The sequence below is a fragment of the Ovis aries genome, chromosome 24 (assembly GCF_016772045.2).
Source record: "Ovis aries strain OAR_USU_Benz2616 breed Rambouillet chromosome 24, ARS-UI_Ramb_v3.0, whole genome shotgun sequence".
NCBI classification, from domain to species: Eukaryota; Metazoa; Chordata; class Mammalia; order Artiodactyla; family Bovidae; genus Ovis; species Ovis aries.
Genome location: NC_056077.1, coordinates 28,618,326 through 28,645,871, shown reverse-complemented (window position 1 = coordinate 28,645,871; position 27,546 = coordinate 28,618,326). Strand labels below are relative to the sequence as shown.

Genomic DNA, 27,546 nt, shown 5'->3' with positions numbered 1-27,546 from the left:
TGTAGAACAACTGAAATTCTCATACACCTGCTAGTAAGAAAATCTAGTCACTTAGCATTATCTCCTAAATTTGCACATTCAAATGCCCTCTGACCCATATGTTCATTCATTCTGTGATGGAAAAGATTAACTTAGCAGGGCTATTTTGCTCAAATGTTGCACTCCAAAGAAAGGCCTATTTTCAGGACTACTCTTGGCTGGCTCCAGGGATCTGAGCCTAGAGTGTTCTGTCTATAGGAATGTTTTTGCATGTCTGAGGCCTTGGGCTGGCCTGTCCCAGTTTGAGCAGCTAGTTTATGTTAGTAATTTATTTATGGTGAACATCTGTTTTTTCTCTGGGGGGGTCTACATGCCTACATGACCAATCCCCCAGTAAAAATCCTGGATTCAAAAGCTCTGGTGAGCTCCCTGGCTGGGAACAATTCACATGTGTTGTCACACATGTTGCTGGGTGAATGAAGCAAATCCTATGTGACTCCACTGTGAGGGACATTTGAAAGATAGCACCTGGTTTCCTCCAGAGTTTTTACCCCATGTGCCTTTTCCCTTCGTAGGTTTTACTTTCCATCTTTTTGCTATAATCAGCTACACTTGGAAGCATAAGAATTTTAAGACTACTGTCTTGGAAAATCCTAATGTAACTCTCAGGCATATTCTTAACAAAAGTGCATACTCATTTTCATCAAAAGACATGTACAAGGATATTGTATATCAACATTAAAACATCCCTACAACTATAAACAACTCAAATGTCCAAACAGTTGTGCAACTATTGTATCACATTAAAAAACAAAAATGAATTACTGTGAAATGCAACAACACAAAACTCACGAATGTTAAAGGACAGAAACCAGACACAAAAGAATACTGTCAGTACCCTCCAGCTAAAGACTACCAGCAATATAGCTGTAGTTGAACATGTTGAATTCATTACTCCTTTAAGCAAGGGAACACACACACCATGGAAATGTGGGATATCTCAGGAAAAGAGCATCAGAAAGGACTCTCATGATTTTGGTTAGGTGATTTGGGGAAGAGTCCAAGGAAATAGGGTTTTGCTCTGGACTGGGGGCTGCCAGCAGGCAGGGATTACTCTCTAAATAGGTAACTTAATAAATCTTATCTAAAAGAAAGGAACACTAGAAGTGAGAATAAAGGTATTTTTGGTTAAGAAGCAAGAGGTGGGTATTTGGTATTTCATTGTTACTACAAAGTGGTCTTATCTTTTCTCAGTTCATCGTGGTTAAAGAGGACTTCTGCCTTGTGTTGGTGCTCTGTGAGATCATTGATATCCAGGAGAAGACCATCATATTTTAGTGTTGAGCACAAAAGGTCAGTTTCTAATCAACCATAGGCTAGAGGTTGTCTCAGATCAGTTTTTTGATATCTAAGACTGCTTTTTTCCTTTCTTCAAAATAAACTGTATGATTTCACTTCTATGAAATTTAAGAGCCAGCAAAATTAAATCCATGATGGCAGAATTTAGGATAGAAGTTATCCGTGGAAAGAAGGAAAGAAGAGGAAGAAATAATTCGGAGGGGCAGGCACAGGGCTTCTGAGTACTCCTACTGTCTCCCTGGAAAGCAGCAGCATCTCTGGGTTGAAAAGTGGTGGAAAAATAGAAAGGAACTGGCAGTAGTCTGCACAGTCTTCATTCGGTGATAAAGCATGGTCAACAGGTTTCCACTACAAGATGAGGTCTCTGTATGCTCGCTTGTCTGTCAAGTCACTATTTAGGAGAACGAGTCACTCAGTGGTAAAGAATCCACCTGAGATGCAGGAGACGCAACACGAGCCGCATTTTCAATCCCTGGGTCAAGATCCCCTGCAGAAGGAAATGGCCACCTACTTCAGTATTCTTGTCTGGGAAATCCCACAAACAGAGGAGCCTGGCAGACTACAGACCACAGGGTCGCAAAGAGTTGGATATGACTTAGTGATAAAACAGCAACAGTCACTTGTTGAAATGTAAAATGTATTAAGTGAAAAATACATGAAGAATTCACATGAAGCCCACTGATACTTATTTAAGACTTCAAGTCCCAAAAATGAACATTTGAAAAAAGCAAAGTTGAATGTCTATCAGTGTCACCACATTGATTCAACAACAACAGGAAATAATACAGGCACACCTTGGAGATACTGTGAGTTTGGTTCTAGACAACCACAATGAAGCAAATATTACAACAAAGCTAGTCACACAGATTTTTTTGGTGTCCCAGTGCCTATAAAAGTTATGTTGACACTATCCAGTGAATCATAATTATTTTGCTGGTCTTGCCTCAATGCTAATGACTGCTGACCATCAGGGTGGTGGTGGCTGAAGGTCAGGGTGGCTCTGGCAATTTTTAAGAATAAGACAACAATGATGTCTGCTGCACCGACTCTTCCTTTCATGAACAATTTGTCTGTAGCATACAATACTGTTTGATGGCACTTTACCCACAGAGTAGAACTTCTTTCAAAACTGGAATCAATCCTCTCAAACTCTACTGCTGCTTTATCTACTAAATTTATAATATTCTAAATCCTTTGTTTTCATATCAACAATCTTCATAGCATCTTCACCAGTAGTAGAGTCCATCTCAAGAAACCACTTTTCTTGCTCATCCAGAAGAAGCACCTCCTCATGAATTAAAGTTTTATCATGAGGTTACAGCAATTCAGTCGCATCCTCAGGTTCTATTTCTAATTCTAGTTCTCTTGCTGTTTCCACCACATCTTCTTACTTCTTCTACTGAAGTCTTGAACCCTTTCAAGTCATCTATGACAGTTGGAATCAGCTTCTACTAAACTCCTGTTAATGTTGATATTTTGATCTCTTCCCATGAATCATGAATGTTCTTAACAGCATCTAGAATGATGAATCCTTTCTAGGAGGTTTTTAATTTCCTTTGCTCAGATCCATCAGAGGAATTGCTTTCTATCTAAGATACAGTATTATGAAGGTATTTCTTAAATAAGACTCAAAAGTCAAAATTATTCCTTGACCCATGTGCTTCAGAATGAATGCTGTGTTAGCAGGCATGAAAAAAAACAATCTCACTGTCCATTCCTATCAGATCTCTTGGGTGACCAAGTACATTGTCAATGAGAAGTAATACTTGGAAAGGATTATTTTGGGCTTCCCTTGTAGCTCAGCTGGTAAAGAATCCACCTGCAATGTGGGAGACCTGGGCTGTTTGCTTTCTTAATATTTGTGTGTTCACTGGAGGAGCACTTTTAATTTCCTTCAAGAGCCTTCCCTTTGCATTCACAACCTGGCTAACTGAAGGTGCCAAGAAGTCTGGCTTTTGCTGTGTCTCAGCTTTCTACATGCTCTCTTCACTAAGCTTAATCATCTCCAACTCTGATCTAAGGTAAGAGGTATAAAACTTTTCCTTTCACTTAACACTTAGAGGCCATTGTAGGGTTATAAATTGGCCTAATTTCAATATTGCTATGTCTCAAGAAACAGTGAAGCCCAAGGAGAGGGAGAGAGATGGGGGAATCACCAATCAGTAGAGGAATCAGAACACGCAAAACATTTGTCAGTTAAGTTCATTGTCTTAAATGGGCATGGCTTGAGGTGCCCAGAACAATCACAACAGTAACATCAAATATCATTGATCACTGATCACAAGAAATAAAACAATGCATACACAACAGTGCATTACTATTTCTTCCTGGAGGTTCTGCAGGTACAATGCCCAGTATGAATGAAACTACGTAATGTCATACAGGCTCTGAAAAACACTATCAACAACCCTGATTTAATTTCTAATTGATACTTAAAGGACACCACATTCAACACATGCAGAATACACATTCTTATCACGTGCACATTGTACATTCCCTGAGATAGAACAGATGCACGACTATAAAACAATTATCAACACAAATTTTGATATGTTGTATCTTCTTTGTCATTCAGTTTAAAATATTTTCTAATATCTCTAGTGATTTTTTCCTTTGGCTCATTAATTATTCAGAAGTGTGTTAATTTCCAGATTGTCTGGGCTATGACTTCAAATGTTGCCTACAAGAACTTCACATTAGGACACAGTATTTTTGGTCAAAGAAATATTCTTCTTTCTATGTCTAAGGTTTATTTTTGCTTTTAATAATGATCATTTTACTGAACACCTACTAACTCTCAAGTGCTCAAGATACAAAATTTATATATGGTCCATGCCTCTGAAAAATCCTTAGTATAAAAGAAGTAGCAAATAATATAAACGATACTATAACTGCAAGAGCAAAGGCAGGCACGAAGAATAGTAGAAGAATCTGTGGCACATAAGAGGCGTCATGTGAGCTGAGACGCAAGTTAATCAAGGCAAGAAGAGCAAGTGCCAAGTTACAGGGTTATAAGAATGTGCCAAGAGAATGAAAGGCAGGTAGTGTGGTGTGACTAGAAGGATAAAAAGAGATGAGGTTGAAAAGGAAGACTGAATGCAGCAGACAAAGAATCTTAATGCTGTTCTAAGGAGTTCCGTTATGGCTATGAAACAGAAGATCTCATTGAAACGATAAGAAAACATCGGATAAACTTTTCTTTAGAGCCATCAAAGAGCAGTGGATGCAAAGAAGCAATGAAGTCTAAATGACTTCCTGAGAAGGATGAGTTCTTCAAAGGTGAGCAAAGAGCCTCTTTCTATCTTGAATCAATTGCCTAATCTGCGTACAGACAGGCAGAAAAGCAAGCCTACCAGAGGTGAAAGATTTTGCTGATAAGACAAAAAGAAGCTGAACTTTCAGTGGCAGTGTAAACTGGTATGATGAATTCAAATCTAGAAGAGGCTCAGATGTAAAAATAAATCTCTTGGTGTAATAACTATAACCCAAGGGACTTCTGCTGAGTAGGCAGCAGAGGAAGCAGAGCTAGAAAGGAGAGAGATCTAAACTTGTGTGGTCCTTAGATTCCAGGGCCCTGCTGCAGCTGCAATCCAGAGGTGAAACAAATTAATTTAAGCTTCAACCCACTCCCTGCCAGCTGCTATTTTTAAAAAGCCAAAGAAATCAGCCTTTCATCCTCAGAACACAGGAAACTGCGGGTTGGGCTAAAGATCCAATCTCCATAATTTCATTTAAATCTAGAAGTAAACTGACTAAAATTGCTGCTCAGCCCCAGCTCAGTCTAACTCACTGAAATTTGAATGATCAGCCAAATACCCCAGCTGCCTGAGAGAGGAAAAAATATGCCCTATCTGGGAAAAATAAAGGAAAAATATTATCTAGGTTACTTCTTTTATACAAAAGGTCCAGTATGAAACAAACCATAAAACATGCAAAGAAGTAAATAAGCATAATTTATAATTAAGAAAAAGAGCCAAAAGAAAGACCCATGTATAAGGACTTTAAAATAATTATTAAAATGTTAAAAGAATTCAGAGGAGAAGATGAACATAATGAGTGAAGAGATGGGAGGATTCCAGCAAAGAAACAGAAATTCTAGTTCTGAGAAATATATTATCTGAAATGAAGTCGTTGGATGGGATTAATAGCAGGTTGGACACAGAAGAAGGAAGGATCAATGAATTCAAACGTAAGTTAATTAAAAGCAAATCAAACCTGAAGCGAGAGATGGCAAAAAGAGGATCAGTGAATCTGGCACTTTTTAGTCAAACTGGCAAAAACTGAAGAGAAAAATCTTATAGCAGTCAAAAACAAAAAACAGGGCTTCCCTGGTGGCTCAGCAGTAAAGAATCTGCCAGCCAATGCAAGATATGCGGATTCAATCCCTGGGTTGGAAACATCCCCTGTAGAAGCAAATGGTGACCCACTCCAGTATTCTTGCCTGGGAAATCTACAGACAGAGGAGCCTGGCAGGCTACAGTCTATACCGTCAAAAAGAATTGGACACAACTTAGCAACTAAACAACAGCAAATTCTATCAAGTGAACTATGTGTCAAAGAAGCACAGAACTGCTGAACTTTAGCACTCAAAAACAAAGAACAAACAAAAGAGCTATTACATTCATAAGAATTTTAGTTGACTTCCCATAAAAACAATGACAACCAATAAAATAACATATTCTGAGTGCTGAAAGTAAAACAAGCAAACAAAACTAAAAAACCTGTCAGTCTAGAACTTTACACCAAGCAAAATATTCTCATATAATGAAGAAGAAATAATGACATTTTCAACATGGTTGCATAAAAACAATGAAATGGCTACGCTTACATGAGACAAAGGAGATTTCCAGAGAGAAACATCAGAGATGATGAGACACACTCCATAGTAAGAGCTAATTACTTACAAATATATAAAAAGGTATGCTCCTAATGATACAGATTCAAAGCACAGGAAGCAAAATAGATAGAAATAAAAGAACAAATTCACATCTTTATCCAAAAACTGATAAAATTAGACCCCCCCCCAGCAATAAGAATTAGAAGATCTTCTAAGCAATAAGAATTAGAAGATCTGAGCAACACCAAAACAACAGGACCTAATCAATATTTATAGAATTCTGCAACAATTGCAGAATATACATCCTCTCAAGTGACATGTGAGAACATATGCTGGCCACAAAGCAATTTTCAATATATTTCAAAGGACTGAAACCACACTAGCGTATTCTCTAATTGTAATGGAATTAACTTAGAAACCAACAATAAAAAGCGCATCAGAAAATTTCCAAAGATTAGGTTGAAAAGCACCATTCTAAGAAGTCTGGGCTTTATCCTATAGTACTAGTGGAGCTACTCAAGGTTTACACAAGGGAATAGTGTGTTCAGATACATTCAGATTTGAACTTTTAAAAAAGTAATTGTCACTGAATATTTTTTTAAATGTAGAAGAATGAATACACTCACATACACAAAGGAGAATAAAGCATAATTCATGTGAAAAATGAGGAGAAACTGAAATAAGTAAGGTAGCTAAATAAGAGCTGAGTCAAGATACTTTCAAATATATAATCAAGGGGGCCTGGTGATTAATTAATTACATGTCATCTGCAAAGCTAGGTAATCCTAACTAACTTTGATCACTAGACAAACAAATGCTATGCATGGAGACAGGAAAAACATACAGAAGTTTTTGAAAACACAGGTGTGCATTACAGGCTCTCCTGTTAATGCAAGAACATTGATTCCAACAGCTGTAGCTTCTCTTTTTTTCAGTGTGTCCTTTTTTTAAAAAAAAAATTATTTTAATTAGAGGATAATTACTTTACAATATTGTGATGGTATTTGCCATACATCAATATGAACTGGCCGTAGGTATACACGTGTCCCTTCCATCCTGAAGCCCCCACCCTCTTCCCTCCCTACCCTATCCCTCCACGATGTCACGGAGCACCAGCTTTGGGTGCCCTTCCTGTCTGGTTCAGGAATATAAACCAACTCTCTCTCCCACCTAACTTAATATTCAAGTTCCTTCTTGTTTGCTCTGTCGGTTCTGTACACTGATATGTGCTTTTCTATTTGACTCTTTGTTCTTCCTTAGTACTATCTAATCTGGTTTTCAACTGGATATTCCATTCACACTTGGATTTGCTTTTCAGCTCACTGTTCAGGTTTAGTAACCAAGTCTGTTACCGCTCTGTTTGGGGCTTGACCCATGTGTCCTGAGGACTCTGCTTCCTGGCTCACAGACAGTGCAAATATAGATAAACACAGCCTAATCTCGCCCCTATTCTAGATTCTTGCTCAGTTTAGAGAACAATCTGTCGAGCTTCTATCAGGGAACAGGTATGGACAATAAATTCATTTTGGACATTGAGTTTGAAGTACTTGCGAACAACCAGGTGGAGCGATACAGAAAGCAGCTGAAAAAAATGAGTTTGGGGCTCAAGAAAGAGACCCTAGGAGATACAGATTTATGATAATCAGCAAATAGATTGTAATCAAAGTCACACGAGTGAATGAGCTTTTCAAGGAGACTATAAAACAGAAGTTCTTAATCTGATGGGCTTTAGAGACATCTATGAATCCATTAAAATTATAGAATAAAATTTTCTCTATATATATGTTATCTTATTTCTCAGACAGGGACCCATAGTTTTATCAGATCTCAAAAGTCTATAAATCTAAAAAGATTAAAAACCCAAGGGGAGGGAGATTGCTAGAATGTAACATGGGGAGGGAGATTGCTAGAATGTAACATGGGGAGGGAGATTGCTGGAATGTAACCTAGAGGGCGCTATTTACTGAAATGTGCTACAATTTGGGGATTAGAGACCTCAGTGATGGGAAAGGACATGGAATATTAGTTAGCATTTCATTTCCAGTTTACCATCTGAGTCAGAATAGCCATGAAGCACATGATTTTCTATTTAAAATTGAGCAACATGTCTCCAAAATACACTGACTCAGACACCAATACTTCTAGACTATCCAAAGTTGTATGAAAAACACAATTTTTAGGCCTAGAACTTTGGATTCTATATTCCCAGTCAAAATGTGAATTTTTCCCCTACTCCCAACCCATAAATAAAGGGCACAATCTCCCCAGCCATCTTCTTTCTCTGGAGTCAATCTCATGTCACAGCTGACAAGCGAAGATCAATTTTTAAGCATTACTTTATGAAACTTCACAATCATCAATGCTGGATATATTAGCATCTGAGCTTTTACAGAAAAAAGCCTTGAAAATATGTAGCTTTGAAAAACCACAAAACAAGGATGTCGGCTCTATGTTTTATTACAAAAAGCTCAAAAATGCAACTATGTTTCACACTTTATCTTTTTTCTCCCAAAATTACTTGTTACTTTAGAGATAGACAGGGTTAGGGAGGGAGGCTTTTTCCAGCCTATACTTCGAAACTCTTCAAAAGCCACAAATGTGTATGAAACAAACTCTCTAGTCACAAGGATTCAAACCACAGCATTCTTCCCTACTTAACCACTCAAGCAAGCCAAGAACAGTCTAACCAGCCAACTCACATGCAGGAAAACTATAATGTCTACTGCTTAGGAAACCTCTAAATATAATTTATACATGTACCTTGGTTTATAAAAACCATTTTAGTATGTACACAAGCAAAAGCTACGAATTACCAATCACCAAGAAATTAAAAACGACTATGATAATGGATGCTGGACTGTGTACTGTCTTTAGCAGAACATAACTGACAAAACTTTAACACACATAAAACTTTTTTTAAACTTAGGAAATAGTTTCATAAAAGAATATATAGATGCAGGTAATAACTGGAAATGTTCGATTATATTAATCAATGAAACCTATTGAAATTAGCAAAAATCTAAAAGAAAATCACCTGTATTATGCTGCTAGTTCAAAAGACTAAAAAATCTTTATCAACATATATCATGCACCTCAAAATTTTAGATACTCTGACATAGTTTAATTCCACTCTCATTATTCTAACCTTTAAAAAAAGAACCCACTAAAATGCAGTATGTGCAAAGATGTTCACTGCAGCACTGCTTGCCAAAGAGTAAACTGTAAACAACAAAAGAAAAACAGTGAAATGAATATACAACACATACTAGGGAAACCTCATTCATTCATTCACTTTTCATTCATTCATTCACTTTTCATTCATTCATTCACTTACTGCTGTGTTTCAATTTAAAGTGGTTCATATAATGATTTATTTATACAACCATGAAAATTATGTTAAAAAACATGTGCACAATGAGAAAATGCTCATGAATATTAAGCGGAAAGGGTGGGATACAAGATTTTGTGTGTGCAAAAGTAAGATTAAAAGTTATGTAATCTTACCTTTGTTTAACATGTACAGAAGAAAGGGAAATTCATCAAAACACTAACAATGGTATTTGTCTGGGTGGTAACATTATAGGTGAATTTTTTCCTATCTTTTTAATTTTATAAATTTTATAAACTGAGCTTATAATTTTATAATAATGCTTACATATAGGAAAACTATTAAAAGGATAAAGATAATTTTAAAACCAAAAAGAATCTGCCTCCTTATATGATGGTTTATAAGAAAACAGCTCATTCCAAATAGCCACTAATGACTTGAAAAGAGAAAAGTAATATCTAAGAGTAAAAAATCCACATGGAAATCCATTATGTGAAAAAGTAAATACAGAAAAATGTTAATTGTAGCTAGTGGATATAATTGTTTCAGTTTTTTGTATGTTTGAAATTTTTCATAATAAAATGTTAGGGGGAAAATAGTCAACCACTCACTATCCACTAGCCTCATGAAATATATGTTAGTCAGTTAAAAGTATCAAAAGGAGGACAGAATAAAGAGGTGATATAAGACTATGGGGAGGGGAGAACACTACATAAAAAGAGAATACCAGAAAAAGGCAAGAAATTTTGATCTTGAAAATCAAATAGCCTATCAGTGACTTATGCTAACATGGTTGTCTTATTTAAACTGAAATTTCAAAAAAGACTAAATCTAGAGATTGAAAGTAGAATTGTGGTTGCCAGGGGCTGGAGGAAGCGGGAATGTGTAATGAGTTTGTAGTTTCAAATTGAAAAGATGAAAGAAGTCTTTGAGATGGATGGTGCTGACAGCAGTACAACAATGCAAATGTACTGAACTGTATACTTATAAGTTGTTAAAACAGTAAATTCTGTGATTTGAATTTTACCACAATAAAAAAAGAATACATTAAGATCTGATTTGAAACAGATTATAGAGGTAAGGTATATATTCAGATTTTTTGAGTTTTGAGCTTTTCTCCAATAAGATTATAGAGATATGAACATAACTTATTAAAAGATATAGTTGTAGTCACACTTTACTAGCAACTTTCTCTCGATCAGAGGGTAGTTTATTGTACCTATTTATAATAATTCTTCTCATATGTCAATGCTTAGTTTTCAAATACCAAGAAAGCATGCCTCATCTAACCAAAGTAAAGCAGCCATTAAATTCAGAGAAAAAAGAAACTAGAAGTGAGGTCACTAACAATTCTGGTGTTTAGACTAGTTTATGATAATCAGCTAATAGAATAAATCTCTCCAACAGTAAGCACTATTCTTAGAAAATGGGAAAAAAGAGATTGAAGAATTGTCCCCACAGTCCCTGGAAAGAGCCATAGTTATCCTTAAAATGCAGTGGAAGATTTCTGACGATGAAGCATTTTACAAATAGGATTTTTCTAATTTAAAACAATTTTCTGATCATAAAAAAAGCAAGAAATAAAATGAAAAACTTTCCCAGACCCAGATTCCATACCCAGTTTTCTCAATTCACTTTGAAGTTCCCACTTACCCTTCTGGTGTTTTCAAGGATTTTGGGATCAGGTTTTCCATAGTTAGGTGGATTGGCATACGGGTCATATCCAAGTTTGGCAAGCATGGGTGCAATCACTGCCATGTCTTGTAAAACATCCGGAGGTATCTTCCCAACCCATTTTGATAGAGCACCCACATTGACTGGCTTGATGACTTGGTCTGTAGATCTCTCCACTCTGAAAACAGTATAATGTGAATAAATATGTATTTAGAATACCAAAAACTGTACTGGAAATTATTTTTGATGACTTTAAAAATTACAAGTCTCTGGATTATAAAGCTATTGAAAAAGAGCACATTTTTCAGGCTTAACATTATTTACTAGACTTTTTAAAAATATTCTCAATTTGGCAGCAATTATTGGCAGTCTCAGATTTCTAGAAATAGGAAAAAGGGTCAGCTGAAAACATCTGCACAAAATGTATTACTGACACTTTGATTACAACACTCAGAAAAAAATAACAAGATGCTCAGAAAAACAGCTTATCAACTTACTTGAAATACATCAAAAAAACAGGTAAATAAGATGGCTTGATGAAAGATGAGCAAAGGGACAGAAAGATGTACACATCATGTGAAAAAGTAAATACAGCAAAATGTTAATTGTAGCTAGTGGATATAATTCTTCCAGTTTTTTGTAGGTTTGAAATTTTTCAAAATAAAATGTTAGGGGGGAAATAGTCAACCATTATCCACTAACAATGCAAAAGATTCCTATGTCTTATTTTTCTGTTGATTTCCTAAAGAACTCTATTTTTTAAGGAAGAAAAGTGTTCTTATGACTTTTGCTATTACAAAATAAATGCGTTCTAACTCGACCTAGATATAAACTTTAAGCCTATAGTGATACTATGTTTGAGCAAAAACTCATAATATCAGTGCAAAATATAATATAAAAAGACATCTGTATTTAAATTGGATCTGAACTACCAGATTTTGGCCTAATGACTATCAAACAAAAGTGACAAAAAAATGCCTAAAAGAATTTTATATTAATATCATAATACATAAAAAGTCATTCGAACACAGTATTCTAATTAAAGGTTAAAAAAAACCTTTTCCTTTTTCAATCTCTCACTGAAGATAAACATTATCTAATAAAGAATCCCTCAAAGCGGCTACACTCCTTCAAAATTACACAAGAGAAAATAAAATGACTCTTCCCTGGGATTCTGTGAGGCCACTAGACCCGTTTCCTCCCTGTCTTGATGGCCACCATTCTTCTATCTCAAGAATTTCTCCAGGGCTTCACTGCTCTCTTCACTCTATGCATTTCCCTGTATGGCTTCATCTCTATGATATTTTCTTGATATATTTTTACCTGAGTGAAGAACATCCTAGTATGTCTAGGACAGGTCCAATTTATATCAATTGCTCCCAGCTTAATGATGAACAGCACATCACACTCACACCCGTAAATGTCCAAGTGTGTATGATACATTATATGGTCACCCTACCCATATACCCTGCACACACCCAAAAACTAAGGTGGTCCAAAACTGAACCCCTCATCTTCTGTTCAAAATCTACTCCTCTTCATGTATATCTTATCTTGATAAATGGCACCACCACCTGTCTACAAGGCAAACCCAGAGATCTCAGACGGGACAGGGAGAAAGCAAGATCACTCCCAAATTATTCAAGTGCTGGAGGCTCTATCTTTGAGTAGGAAAAGCTCTCCTGCTAGTCTTACTGCCACTAACCTTAGTTCATGTCACCATCATTTCTCACCCAGATTACTACAAAAGCCTCCTAATTTCCCTGCATTTAAGTAGCTGGCTTCCTTTTCCAACTATCTTATCCTTGCACCAGACTATAAGGCGGGGCAATGTTTTATTAAAAAGGGCTTCCTGGGTGGCTCAGTGGTAAAGAATCCGCCTGCCAGAGAAGAGAAGCAGGAGACGTAGGTTGGATCCCTGGGTAGGGAAGGTCCCCTGAAGAAGGAATTAGCAACCCACTCCAACCCACTCTGGATAATCCCATGGACAGAGAAGCCTGGTGGGCTACAGTCCACTGGGTCACAGAGCTGGACACAACTGAGCGACAATGAACACATATGCATGCAATGGTGTAAATACTCCCACTATTGCTAATTTCAAGCTACCAACATAATGTCATCAACCACAGAGCTGAGAAGAAACGCACAAACAAGGTTTCTCTATGCTGGGAAAGAATTGAAGGCAGGAGAAGGGGACAACAGAGGACGAGATGGTTGGATAGCATCACTGACTCAATGGACATGAGTTTGAGCAAGCTCCAGGACAGAGAAGCCTGGCGTGCTGCAGTCCATGGGGGTCGCAAAGAGGCAGACATGACTCAGCAACTGAACAACAAACAGCTGAGGCAATCCAGTTCCAAGAGACCACTGGGTATATAGGGCCACAGTCTCTTATGCAAAATTCTGAAATCCCAAAAGTTTCCAAAACTAAACATTTTCCTGTAACTCATATGGTAGCAAGATATAACCTGAACTGATAAGAATCTATTTATAGTCTTTATTTTTCTTGGTGTAAACAATCAGTCTTTGATGCAGAAACATGTACTTGATTACAGAGTGTTGACTCAGAATGCACAGAGGATGTTATGTGTTACGTACATCATACGATATGACCTTTCTAGAATCCAAAAATTTCTGAATTCTAAAACACATCTGTGTTAACCAATGAAGTCGTACATAGATAGGGTCTTGTATGTTGTGACTGGGAAGTTGGTTTTATCTTGAAAATGATGGGGAATGATAGAAGGGTTTTTATTACCGAACTGACAAGACAAGATTTTATTACAGAACTGACACGACCAGATCATCCTTATCTGCATTCAATATTGATAACGATGGGAAGAGTAGATTGAAGGAAGAGGTAACTGCAGTCAGAAAACCCAGTGAAGACGTTCAACCATATACTGAAAGAACTGAGAAATAATTAAAGCTTCAACTACTATAAATGACATAGAGATGGATAGAAAAAAATCTGCACCGATTTTTTAAACTGATAAGACAGTGGCTAATTAGATATGGGGAAGAGAGAAAGGAGTCCAGATGAATTCATATTTGACTTGAAGGACTGAATGTACAATGTTACCACTCATTAATAGAATGATCAATAGACAACATAGAGGGAAAGCTTAAGTATTATTGCTTAGTTTCATTTCAGATGCAGGGAACAAAGGAGAAGAGATAAATTTTTTTACTTGTCAGGTTTCCAAAAGTCTAAAGGAAAACTAGAGCTGACTAAGAGACTGAAATGTAGTATGTAGTATGTAAACAGCTATTATTATTTTTGCATCCAGATTGTAGCACTGATTCAGAAGAAAAGTGAAAGTCATTATTTATTATGACTGCATAAATGATTTACAGATAAAGTTTAACCATCTCCTGTCTGACAGACAGAATTCTAAAATGAAAAGGCTTTTTGTTATGTAACCACTGAGTCACAGGCTCCATTAGTAACGAATGCAGTTGCTATGGACTTCTTAAGGGGAAGAACTTGGGAAGGCCTCCTGCACAGTGATAAGGTGTTTCTCTTTAAAGGAGCAGTAATGGCATTTTATGTTGTTGAGCATAAAATCCAAATCAAATATTTTTTGAGCCCAGTACGTGTCAAGTGTTAGATATTAAGGATGCAAATATGACATGACTAGGTCATGGCCCTTCTCTCAAGAAGCTCAGAGTCCCTTAAGAGAGATAAACATATACATGATTAATATGCAGCATGATAAGTGTGATGTCAGAGGTTAGAAATCATATTATGGGAATGTAGATAACAGAACTAGGCCATTCTTCTCCTGGAGTGGGACACGGGTCAGCATAAATTACCAATAGCTAGGGCAAATGTCAGCAATCTATGGGTCACAGCCCAAATCCAATCCTACTGCCTATTTTTATCTGTCCTTCAAGCTAAGAAGGGCTTTATATTTTAAATGCTTTTTTAAAAAATCAAAAGAATATTTTATAACATGTGAAAATCATATGGAATTCAAATTTCTAAAGTTTTACTAGAATATAGCCACACTCATTTGTTTACATACTGTCCACGGCTGCTTCTGTGCCACAACGGCAGAGTTGAGTAGTTGAGGTAAAGACCCTGTGGTTGGACTTCCCTGCGGCGGTCTAGTGGTTCAGAATCTGCCTGCCAATACAGGGGACATGGGTTTGATCCCTGGTCCAATATGATTCTACATGCTGCGAGACAACTGCTGCTACTAATAGTTGTGCCGTGCACCACAAGTACAGAGTCAGTGCTCTAGAGCCCAGGAGTCACAATCACTGCACCTGCGCTATGCAACAAGAGAAGCACCGAAAGGAAAAGCTCGCACACCACAACTACAGAGTAGCTTGTCTCATCTCAACTAGAGAAAGCCTGTGTGTGGTAATGAGGACCCAGCACAGCCAAACATTTTTAAAAAAAGAAAAAAAAGACCAACAATTCCCCAGACTTAAAATATTTATTATCTAGCCCTTCGCAGAAAAAATTCATCAACCCCAATCTAAAACTGTATCTTAAGGGCGTGGAGGGTCTGTGGTGGGTAGTGATCTTAGGTGATAGCCTTTCTCAAGAAGGACCATATCAACTTTCACACACTTGAGAGCCTGGTACATTAGAGAGCGACACATAAGGAGAGCTCAGGGTGTATTTGGAGCAGCTTTTGGGTGGAGAGGGAGAGAGAGGAGGAAAGAAACATACTGCTTACTTTCTACTTATCAGATTCAAGGAAGACATTTGTTGTGTGATGAGTAGGATAGGGGAAAATAAAATAGAAAATAAATTGAAAAACAAGAGAAAGTGTGATCCCAATCCTCCAGGAGGTCACTGCTGGTTGGGGAGCCACACAAACTTTCCACTCTTAAACTCAGAGAATTGCTTTGTAGTTCCAAATCATCCCTTTTGGCTCATTTTTTTTCTTCCCATGGTTTTTAGGTATTTAGTCTGCCTTTTTTTCTAAGAGGCACCAAGATGTAATGGTAAGAATGCGGACCTGGAAGTTGGGCCTGTGTGCTCTAGCTTTGTGATCTATGAAAACTCTGATTCTCAGAGACTGGAGATAATGGCCACTAGCAGGTAGAGACGCAGTTTGTAACACACTGCTCAGCAGCACAGACTGGCGAACTATGACCCAAATCTGGCCTGCTTCTTGTTTTACGAACAAAAGTGTTATTGGGACAAAGCCACATCCACTTGCTTCTATACTATCTATGGCTGCTTTTGTGCTGACATCAAAGCTGAACAGTTACGGGAGAAATTATATGGCCTATAAAGTAAAAAATGTCTGGTCCTTTACAGAAGTTTGTCATTCTCTGTTCAAAAGGATACAGTTAGGACTTCCTTGGTGGTCCAGTGATTAAGAATCTGCCTGCCAGCGTCGGGGACTGGGGTTCAATCCCAGGTTTGGGAAAATTCCAACTAAGCCCGTTGTCTAGACTCTGTGCTCTGTAACAAGAGAAACCACAGCAAGGAGAAGCCCACACACCGCAACCAGAGAGTAGCCCCTGCTTGCTGCAACTAGAGAAAGCCTGCGTACAGCAATGACAGACCCAGAGCAGCCAAGCACAAATAAATAAAAACATAAATAAATATTTGTAAAAAGAAAACAGTTATTTGAGAGCTATAAAATTCCTCCAGAGAATCGAATTTTCTTCTCCAGACAACAATCTGCAGGCAGGATGGAGTTCACCCAATCTCCTTTACTCCTTCAGTTCTTCAAGAAGTTAACTAACACTTAGGCCTGAAGAGTACCTGAGTATAAATTAGTCCTCACTCCCATACCCTCTAGTCTCACAGGGACCATAAAACAGAGCCTGATAGATATATATTTCAACACCCACATCCCAGGCACAGCACTGCAAGGGTAAGGCAAGATATCTATGAATCATATATATTTCAACACCCACATCCCAGGCACAGCACTGCAAGGGCAAGGCAAGATATCTATGAATCATATATATTTCAACACCCATATCCCAGGCACAGCACTGCAAAGCAAGGCAAGATATCTGTGAATCTGCAGGTAAGGAGCTTGACGCAGGAGTCTTAACCATCCAGGCTCCCTTACTCTGCAGCATTCACAGCAGAAGGCACTCTTCCTCGGGGAATGGAGACAGTGCCAAAGTCTTGAACGACTGAGGTGAACATTATTCTCCAAGACACTCATTTTAAAAGCATGGAGCTTCCACGCATCTTAGTTAAACACTACAGCTAGGCGGGCTGCCAAACCACAGGTCTGAATGATATGATATGTAGCAACTACTAGAGGAAACCAAATCCTCTGGACTAAAGCATCAGGGCTGGAATGGACATGCAAAACAGAATGGGTAAAACATAATCCACACAGCTAGACTTATTAGAGTAAAAAGATGAAACACCATTAAAAGTCATGTTTTCAAAGTCTATTTCACTCTTAGAAATTGTTCAGGTTATGTCTCGTGAAAGTGGATTTTTAAATGTGTACACAACAGAAATTCAATTTTGTAAAAATGTGTTAAAATTAATATATGTGTGTTTTACATATATGCATAGAAGCACAGTAAAATGCTCAAAATGAGATATGATTAAGTGTGACTTTTATTAATACATTCTCATCTGACTTCTCAGCATCTTCCCATTTTCTATGATAAACCATCTTTCTTTTTTAAGCCCATGTAATAGTGGGATGCACAGGATCACGAAGATTCACTTCAAAGTCTAATAATTATCTCAAGTTCAACACAGTCCAAACTGAACTCCTACTCTTACCTCCCAAATCTACTATGCCCACAGCCCTCCCCATCTCAGTTAAAAGCAGCTTTATTCTTCTGGCTGTGCAGGATAAAACAAAGTAAAGTGGAATTGTCTTTTGACTACTCTCTTTCTCTCATACTCCACATCCACTTCACCAGAAAAGCTTGTCAACTATCCTTCAAAATGTATCAAATATGATCACTTCTCATTAATGTCACTGCTACTCCCAATTCAAGCCAACACTGTCTCTTGCCTGGATTTCTATCATATTCTTCTAATAGTCTCCCTGCTTCTTCCTTTATGTCTCTGTGGTCTATTCTCATTACACAAGCAGACAGAGCCTTTAAAAATACAAGGCAGATCTTGTCACTCCTCTACTCAAAATCCTGCAAACTTCACCCGTTCCCCCTGCCCAATGTCAAGTATTTCGAATCCATATCCCGAAAATGAGAGGGAATCTGAGAAACCACAGAGTATTGTTTCATCTTGCCAAATATTCCCTAAACACGAAGAAACCAGATAGCAAAACCAAAACCCCATAACCAACATTTAAAACAAAAGTAGATGACAAAGTAGCCCCACAAACGCCCAAATTCAAGTATGGAAACAGCCAGCACAGCCATAATACTTGCACAGAAGGAATGTTTCTGTGGGAGGAAAGAGAGGGACGCAACATGGCATATGAAAGACAGCTGTACTCTGAAAACCAGAACAGACCAGTCTGAAAACACTAAAGTGGAAGGGGTTTCACCCAAACCAAAAGATGAGAGCAAGAGGCTCTCATAAGTTGAGAAAGGGATCAGTAGGATGGGAAAAATGAATTCTTAAAACCAACCAGCCAAAGCTCCTATCCAAGATGGGGCACCACACTGTAGGGAAACTTCTGGAGAAGAATTAGAATAGGGACGGAGACAAAGGAGTGAGCAAGTTCAGATACGTTTGACAGAGGGGTACAGAGCCAGGAATCTCAGTAAATCAACCCATCATATTATTTAATACTTTACCAAAAAATGAGAAGAGGGTGATCTGTGCAATTGATAAAGATATCCTGAACCATTACTCCTTCTAAAAGTTTAAGAAAAGTATTTTTATGTACAAATGAACAATAAGAAAATACAAGACCAAATCTCAAGGTTTTTTTTTATTGTAAGGAAAAAAGGAAATAACATCCCTATGGATAAGGAAAAGCAGTCAGAAAGACAAAGCCACAAAATATTAAAACTGTAACTTACTATTTTATTTTTTAAAAAAGATTTACTTGGTTGTGCCAGGTCTTAGATGCAGCATGTGGGATCTAGTTCCCTGACCAGGGATTGAATCCTGGTCCCCGTGCAATGGGAGTATGGTGTCTTAGCCATTGGACCACCACGGAAGTCTGTAACTTACTAAGTTCTTTCTTAGTGTAAACATGACATTTTTTGCATTTTTAAAAACTTTTTATTTTGTATTGGAGTATAGCTGATTAACAATGTTCTAACAGTTTCAGGTGGACAGCAAAGGGACTCAGCCATTTATATATGTGTGTGTGTATGTGTGCGTGTGTGTGTATACACACCTCATAACATTATTTTTAAACAGCTAAAAGACATTTAAAAAATGATATAAGATAGGAAAGAACAACATAAATCATAAGTATACAAACTAAGAAATGAAGTGATAGAACTCAGGAAAATCAGAAATGAAAAAAGATTATTTCATAACTGAAGACTAATCTTGAAGGAAAAATAAATATAATAGATACTCTTAAAAGATATTACAAGTGAAACAGAATAATGCTTTCAAAAGACTTAAATGTTTTCCAATTTTAAATTAATTTTAAAAACTGGAAATAGAAGAAATACTAAAAAATAAAAAATTAATGAAGAGACAAAATTCAAGACAAAGTGATCAAATTATGAAGGTCAAATAAAGAACAAAATGGAACTCAGCATATGAATAATAGGAAGTAGAAAATGAAAGTTAAGAAATACTAAAAACCAAAATTCAAAGAAGACACTCTTAAAAAAAAATTTAACTACATGATTGACAATGTACATGGTCTATCTGAGAATATCTGTTTTTTAATGATGAGTATCAAGACATGTTCCAGTAAAATTAAAGTTACAAATAAAGAATAAGAATCAAAATTAGATTATCAGATTTTTCAACATCAACACTTGTTACCAGAAGAAAACGGAGCAATCTATTTAACATTCACATAGAAGAAAATTGAGCCAAGAATTTTATATCCAGCAAAACTGACTTTCAGGTATAAAGGGCACAGAGAAGCTGTTATCAAAATTAAGGACTCAGGGAATGTTGTTTCCATGGACAGATTCTTCTTCTGAAGAATCTACTAGAGCATAAGTTGGCAAACCAAACTTTCCCTGTAAAAGACTAGACAGCAAATGTTTTAGACTTTCAAGCCACATTCTCTGTTGTACATCCTCCTTTAAAAAAAAATTACCTTTTAAAACTTAGTAAATATTATTACTGGGGATTCCCAAGTGGTACAGTAGTAAAGAATTCACCTACAAGGGTTCAATCCCTGAGTTGGGAAGATCCTTGGAAGTAGGAAATGGCAATGGGTTTCAGTATTCTTGCCTGGAAAATTCCATGGACAGAAGGAGTTTGTCAGGCTAGAGTCCATAGGGCCACAAAGAATTAGACATGACTGAGTGACTGAACATGAACACAAAATACCATTATTGCTAACAGGTCATTCAAAAACAGGTAGCAAGCCAGTTTGCCAATCTCTGTACTATAAAATGAGTTTCAGATTAAAATAACTAGAGGTATGACAGAGGATTCAAATATCCTGACCAGGCAGAAGTTCTGAAACACCATTTTCTGTCAAAGGAAACTAGGACATATTGAAAAAATGATTCCAGGTCTGAGCTGAGCCTGTAATATCTCATCATGCCAGAGAGCAAGAAGTTATTAGACATTATTATGGTATGGCAAAAGTACACAGACACCAATTTGAAGAAGTTTCTAGTGGCCAGAGATGGGACAATTTGAACTTCAATAAAAATAATAATTGCAATAGATTGAAATCATTAAATTGGTCTCTCGAGAAGATACACCAAGGAACCAAACTCATTACCTTAAAAACTAGCAAATGAAGAATAAGAATTAGGGACTTCCTGGTGGTCCAGTGTTTAAGACTCCATGCTCCAAGTGCAGGGGGCACTGGTTTGATGCCTGATGGGGGAACTAAGTTCCTACATGTCACACAGTGTGACCAAAAAGATAAAAATAAAAAATAGGATGCAAAGAATGTACATTAAACAATCTGTTTTGGGAAAAAAAAAGAGTAAGAATCAAGTATTTACCATGCTTTTTTCCTATGTGAACTGTAACCCTGGAAAACCAAATAAAAGATACAAGAAGGTATCTTGTTATAAAATTTTTCCAATTAATAAATAGAAATCTGAATTGGAATAGAAAAATTTTGCAAGATACAAAAAATTGATGAATCCAGGCACTGAAGACCAATGGTTGCTAAAATTACAAAAAGAAAGAAAACTATACATAATGACGGCCTTGCCAAATCAGATTTCTACAGATCTTGAGCCTTTGGATTCAGCTGCCAATCTGCACAAAGTACAGAATCAGAAGAATATGTTGGGGCTTTCCTGGTAGCTCAGCACTAAAGAATGTGCCGGCCAATGCTGAAGACACAGGTTCTATTCCTGGCCCAGGAAGATCCCACACGCCGTGGAGCAACTAGCCTGTGCACCACAACTATTGAGCCCTCGCGTAGAGCCTGTGCTCTGCAACGAGAAGCCAGCACAGTGAGCAGCCCACGCACTGCAATGAGAGCAAAGCCTGAGCATCAGCGAAGACCCAGCACAGCCAAAAATAAATAAATAAAATGATAAACCACAGTACCATAAAAAAAAATTAGAATATATTGAACAATCAGCAGTTTGACTGAAAAAATGTTGCAATCATCAAAATTCAGATTATTAACTTTACAGGCTAAATGACTCAAGCTCTTCAAAAAATAAAATGTATGGTAAAGAATGTTTTTGGCATGCCACACCACTTGCAGGCTCTTAGTTCCCTGACCAGGGACTGAACCCGGGCCACCGCAGTGAAAGCACAGAGTCCTAACCACTGAACAACCAGAGAACTCCCTGAACCTTTAGATTAAAAGAAACTTAAAAGACACATTAAATTATTTTTAATGAGTGAGACTATAATATATAGAGATGCATATTTGGGTGATAAAACTATAAAGGAACATAAGAAGGTGATTTCTATAAAAGTGCCAGAGTAGTGGATAGTCTGGTGGGGAAAGAGAATATTTGAGTTAGGATACATGGAAAGGCTTCTGGACTAACATAGTCCAATTTCATGATACTGGTGATAGTTATAAGGGTGTCTGCCTTATTAAAATTATTAAACTAACTTTAAAACATATTTATCATTTATTTGGCTGCATGAGGTCTTAGTTGTGGCACGTGGGAACTAGTTCCCTGACCAGGGATATAATCCCAGCTCCCTGCATTGGCAGCATGGAGTCCTAGCTACAGGACCACCAGGAAAGTCTCTCTTAAACTAACTTTTAAATAGTTCTTATGATGGTCTGCAAGGCCCTACAAAAAATAAGCTGACTTTTACATACTCCCGTATCTATCCTGTTTCAGCCCCATTGACCTTTTTGCAATTGCTTGCCTAGGCCACGCATCTCCTCACTGGCATCTTTACAGAGGCTGTTTCCTCTGCCTGGAACACTCCCCAGATATCCACTTAGCTAAGTACCTCACCTTCTTCAAGACTTTCCTCAGATCTCACCTTCTCAATGAGGCATACCCTGACCACTCTATTTAACTACTAATACAACCTGCCCCTCAAAATCTCCTAGGCCACAGTCCCCTTCATTCTTCTGATCTTTCTTTTTTCTGTGTTTGTAACTTCCTATTATACTACTTTTTAAAAAAATTAGTATAGATTTTTGGTGCCTCCTCTCATGAAGGCAGGAATTTCTGTGTTTCGTTCACTTGCTCTTGCTTTCCCACAGGGCTCTGCTCAAATTGTCACCTTACTGATGAAGACTTCCTTCTATTCCTACACCCCAGGTCTTGGCAACTACTTATTTTCTGCTTTCTCTCTTTAGCATTTGTTGTGCTCTGTTTAGTCGCTCAGTCATGTTCGACTCTTTGTGACCCCATGGACTGCAGCCTGCCAGATTCATCTGTGCATGGGGATTCTCCAGGCCAGAATACTGGAGGGAGTTGCCATGCCCTCCTCTAGAGGATCTTCTCCACTCAGGGATCAAATCCAGGTTTCCCACATGGCAGGCGGATTCTTTCCCATCTGAGCCACCAGGGAAGCCCCTCGTACTTATTATTACCTGACAAAAGAGACATTCAACTTGTCTATTTATTTATGGTTAACTCCCAAATGCTAATGTGAGTTCCATGAAAAAGAGGATTTGTTATTTTGTTTTGTTAACTGCTATAACCCCAGCATGTAGAACTTTGGTAGCACTAGTGGTAAAGAACCCGCCTGCCAACACAGGAGACATAAGAGACATGGGTTTGATCCCTGGCTCAGGAAGATCCTCTGGAGAAGGGATAGCAACCCACTCCAGTATTCTTACCTGGAGAATCCCATAGACAGAGAAGCCTGGTGGGCTTCAGTCCATAAGGTAGTACAGTTGGACACGACTGAAGCAGCTTAGCATGCAAATACAATGCCAGCATGTAAAACATTACCTGGTACACGATAGGTGCTCAGTAAAAACATTTAGGTGAAATTTAAGTAGATTTTTCTATTCTTTAAGTTGTTTTTAATGAATGACAACTGAATTTTGCCAAGAGCTTTTTCAGCATTGAATGCTATGATCATATGGTTTTCTCTTTATTGATGTAGTGATTTAATAGATTTTCTGATAGGAACCATTCCTTCATTTTTGAAATGAAAACTATTTGATGATAGTTGCTTATCAGTCTTGATACACTGCTGAATTTTGTTTACTAATATTTATGATTTTGGCATCAATGTGTATAAGATAATTGGTGTCAGGTTTTCTTCTCTGTAACTTCTGTTGGGTTCTGTCATTAAATCATGGTTTCATAAAATGAACTGGGGAGTTTTCCAATTTTTTCTCTATGACCTAAATTAATTTAAACAGGCTTGGGTTCATCTGTTTTCTAAAAGTTAGAAATAATTCAGATCTTGATAATTCACAATGTTTTTATGGTATCTCTTAGTCACATTTTCAATCTCTTTGAAGCTAATCAACCTATTTAAGTTCTCCATCTATCCTGAAAAATCAGCTATTGTCTCTAGGCTTTCAACTTATTACAAAAGTCCATCCATGTAGCATTCTCACACAATTCTTTTCTATCTGTGATTATATCCCCTTTCTCATCCTTTATGTGATATATATTTGCTCTCTTAGGCTTTTATCAATACTGCAAAGGGTTTACCCTTTGATCATCTCAAATACCGACTTTGGTTTTTATTCTTTCTACTATTTTTCCCTCTTTTATTAATTTCAGCTCCTAGCTACATTGACTTTAGGATCCAATACCACTATTCCTTTGTGAAAGATATGCCACTATCCTAAATTCCCATATGATTTGGGTCTATTTCTTATTTATCATTTATCAGGACAGATCAATCTTGATTCATACACAATATTTTACTACTGAAGTACTGAGCAAAGTCTCATTAGAAGGGGTAATGAGGCTTTGATAGCAGCATTAAACCAGAGGCCCCATAACGTATGTTTAGTTGAGGCTAAGCAAGAAACGTAGGTATCTAATGTAAGCTCACGGCAACATGATAATGTGTGTATGCCTTCCTGGGCTATCCTCCACCCAGAGAATACATGTTCCATAAGGACAGGAATTTTTGTCTCTTTTGTTACTATACATAAACTGCCTATGATAGTCCTAGGCACACAATAAGAGGTCAATAAGTATTTACTGAATAAATCCATTTCTGATTCTTCAGATAAAAGCAGCATTTTTAGGTTTAGATGAACAGTTAGCACAAGGTCAAGAAATAAAAAAATCTCTCCCCTCCCCTGATTACCCTTCCTCTCCACTGTTCCTGGTCACATCTCAGGCCTTATTCTTCAGTTCCTTGACATTCTGGGATGAAAGCAGCTCTGTTGTGGTTTTGTCTCAGGTTGTTTTCTCTGTGTAGCAACATCGTGGTGTTTGGCCAGACTTGCATTCTTCAAAACGAACACATTTCATTTCTTTTCTATGGCTCACAAGTAGTTGTAAAAACACTGGCACTTCATTTCTTGAAAGTTCCCTCACTTGTTCATTCTGCTTTGTTCCTCCAGCATGAAATAACAGACCCAAGTTGGTTAAAGGTTGCTAGTAACTGCCCTTAGTCTATTCTGGACTTCAGGAATAAAATATTTAATTACTGCAAGCAAGCATGCTCAGTTGCTAAGTCGTTGCTGATTCTTTATGATCCCGTGGACTCTAGCCTGCCAGGCTCCTCTGTCCAAGGAATTTCCCAGGCAAGATTATTGGGATGGGTTGCCATTTCCTTCTCTAGGAGATCTTCCTGAACCAGAGATGGAACCCATGTCTTCTGCATTGTTAGGTGGATTCTTTACCATTGAGCCACCTGGGAATCCCTTATTTAATTATTACCTAAAAGCAAATAGGGTAATCAGCAGATTCATCATTAGAATTAGGTATATGTTTTATCTCCTAAAGGTAAGTTGTTTTAATATGTTATATTTTAATTTCAGGCTTTTAGCAGTTAGAAGTAATGAAACTGTAGTTGGAATTTTCTTACACAGTGATTGAATTGTATAGTATTATTTATCTCTATTTAAATAACACTGAAGGACAAGAAGGATATATATATTTCTTCAAAGTCTTAAATTATTATCTTTCACAAGTACAAGCAGGACTTCAAGAACAATAACTTTTATAAGGTGTTTAACTTAAATTTTTATGAATATGTCCAAGTAACCACCATCCAGAATAAGATAAAGAACACTTCCAGACTCCAAACTGGTCTTTGTGTTACATCACAGTACTAGCCCTATGATGGGCTTCCCTGGTGGCTCAGAGGTTAAAGCATATGCCTGCAATGCGGGAGACCTGGGTTCGATCCCTGGGTTAGGAAGAGCCCCTGGAGAAGGAAATGGCAACCCACTCCAGTATTCTTGCCTGGAAAATCCCATGGACAGAGGAGCCTGGTGGGCTATACTCTGCAGGGTAGCAAAGAGTCGGACACGACTGAGCAACTTTACAAGCTTCACAAGCCCTATGATAACCATTGTTTTAACTACTACATAGATCAGTTTTATCTACTTTTGAACTTCATATAAATGAAAACACATTATAAATTCATTTGTGTCTGGATTTTTATGAGATTCAACCATGGATTTATGGATTTATGAGATTCAACCATGTTGTATCAGCAATTTGTTCTTTGCTGAATAGTATCTTATCACATGAATATATTACATTATCTAGTCCCCTGATGATGGACATTTGGATTTATTTTCAACTTTGGGCTATCAGTATAAATAGTGCTGCTATGTATATTTTGTAAAGTCTTTTGGTGTGATTTTCTTAAGTTTATAACTTCTACTGTTGTATATGTATCCTGGAGAAATATGATGGGTCATAAGAGAGGCACACATTTTGCTAAACAGCTGTAACAAATAGTTTTCCCAAGTGCATTTACTATTTTACATTAACAATAAGAATTCCAGTTGCTTCACATCCTTGCCAACACTGTATTGCCTACTCATTTAATATTAACTATTCTGGTGGAAATGTAAGGGTATCTCACTATGGTTTTAATTTGTAACTCTTGTTGATTAATATTAACCCTACTAATTCATTCATTCACTATATCTGTTTATTTACTTAAGTAGATTTAGAACAGATCTCACCTCATTAATCTATTCAGAAATTATGTACTGAATGAAAGAAGGGAGCAGTGTGGCTTTATCTTTGCCGTCTTAAAGTAAGTGATTGTCTGAAGATCTCCTTTTTCTAGGGACCAGTTTGGCCATTGCTAAGTCAACCCAGGTAGTGACTTTACCCACGTTCTTTATTATTTTCTAAATACAGATTTGAATCTAGTGTTCCTTCATTTCAGCTTGAAAGACTCCCACTAGCACTTGTTGTAGGCAGTTCTACAGATGACAAATTTATCACTTTTTGTTCTGGGGGATCATCTCATTTCTCCTTCATTTTTGAAGGATAGTTTTGACAGGCATATTGGGTTGGCCCAAGTTCAGTCAGGTTTTTCTGTAACATCAACTTTGAGTCAACCCAATGAAAGGTTTAATTGATTTTTTTTTCCTTTCAGCACTGTGTATATGCCATCCCACTGCCTTTTAGGAATCCATGATTTCTAATGAAAACACAGTTGTTCTTCTTTTTGGGGATCTTTGCATGCAATGAGCCCTTTTCTCACTTTAAAGATTCTCTTTATCTTTCAAAGTTTGACTATGATGTGTCTAGGAATGAATCTCTTTGGTTTTATCCTAGAGTTCACTGAATTTCTTAGATGTTTAGATACATATGTTTCATGAAAATTGGGGTTTTCATTCATTATTTCTTCAAATATTCTTTCTGACAAGGATAATAAATTCTATTAAAAAAAAGAGGGAGAAAGGAAGAAAAAAGAGGAAGGAAGGAAAGGAAGGAAGGAAGAAGAAAAGAGAGA

At 37.2% G+C, this 27,546-nt stretch overlaps 1 protein-coding gene across 4 annotated transcripts in view; it reads right to left on the bottom strand.

The window, feature by feature from the left end:
- The window catches only part of TPST1 (tyrosylprotein sulfotransferase 1), a 91,388-nt gene that overhangs the window by 14,328 nt on the left and 49,514 nt on the right, over nt 1–27,546 (bottom strand). For all 4 annotated transcript variants that reach the window (XM_060405859.1, XM_015104193.4, XM_060405861.1 and 1 more), the window contains exon 3: nt 11,157–11,355. In XM_060405859.1, the coding sequence (XP_060261842.1) occupies nt 11,157–11,355 (199 nt within the window). The remainder of the gene's footprint in view (nt 1–11,156; nt 11,356–27,546) is intronic.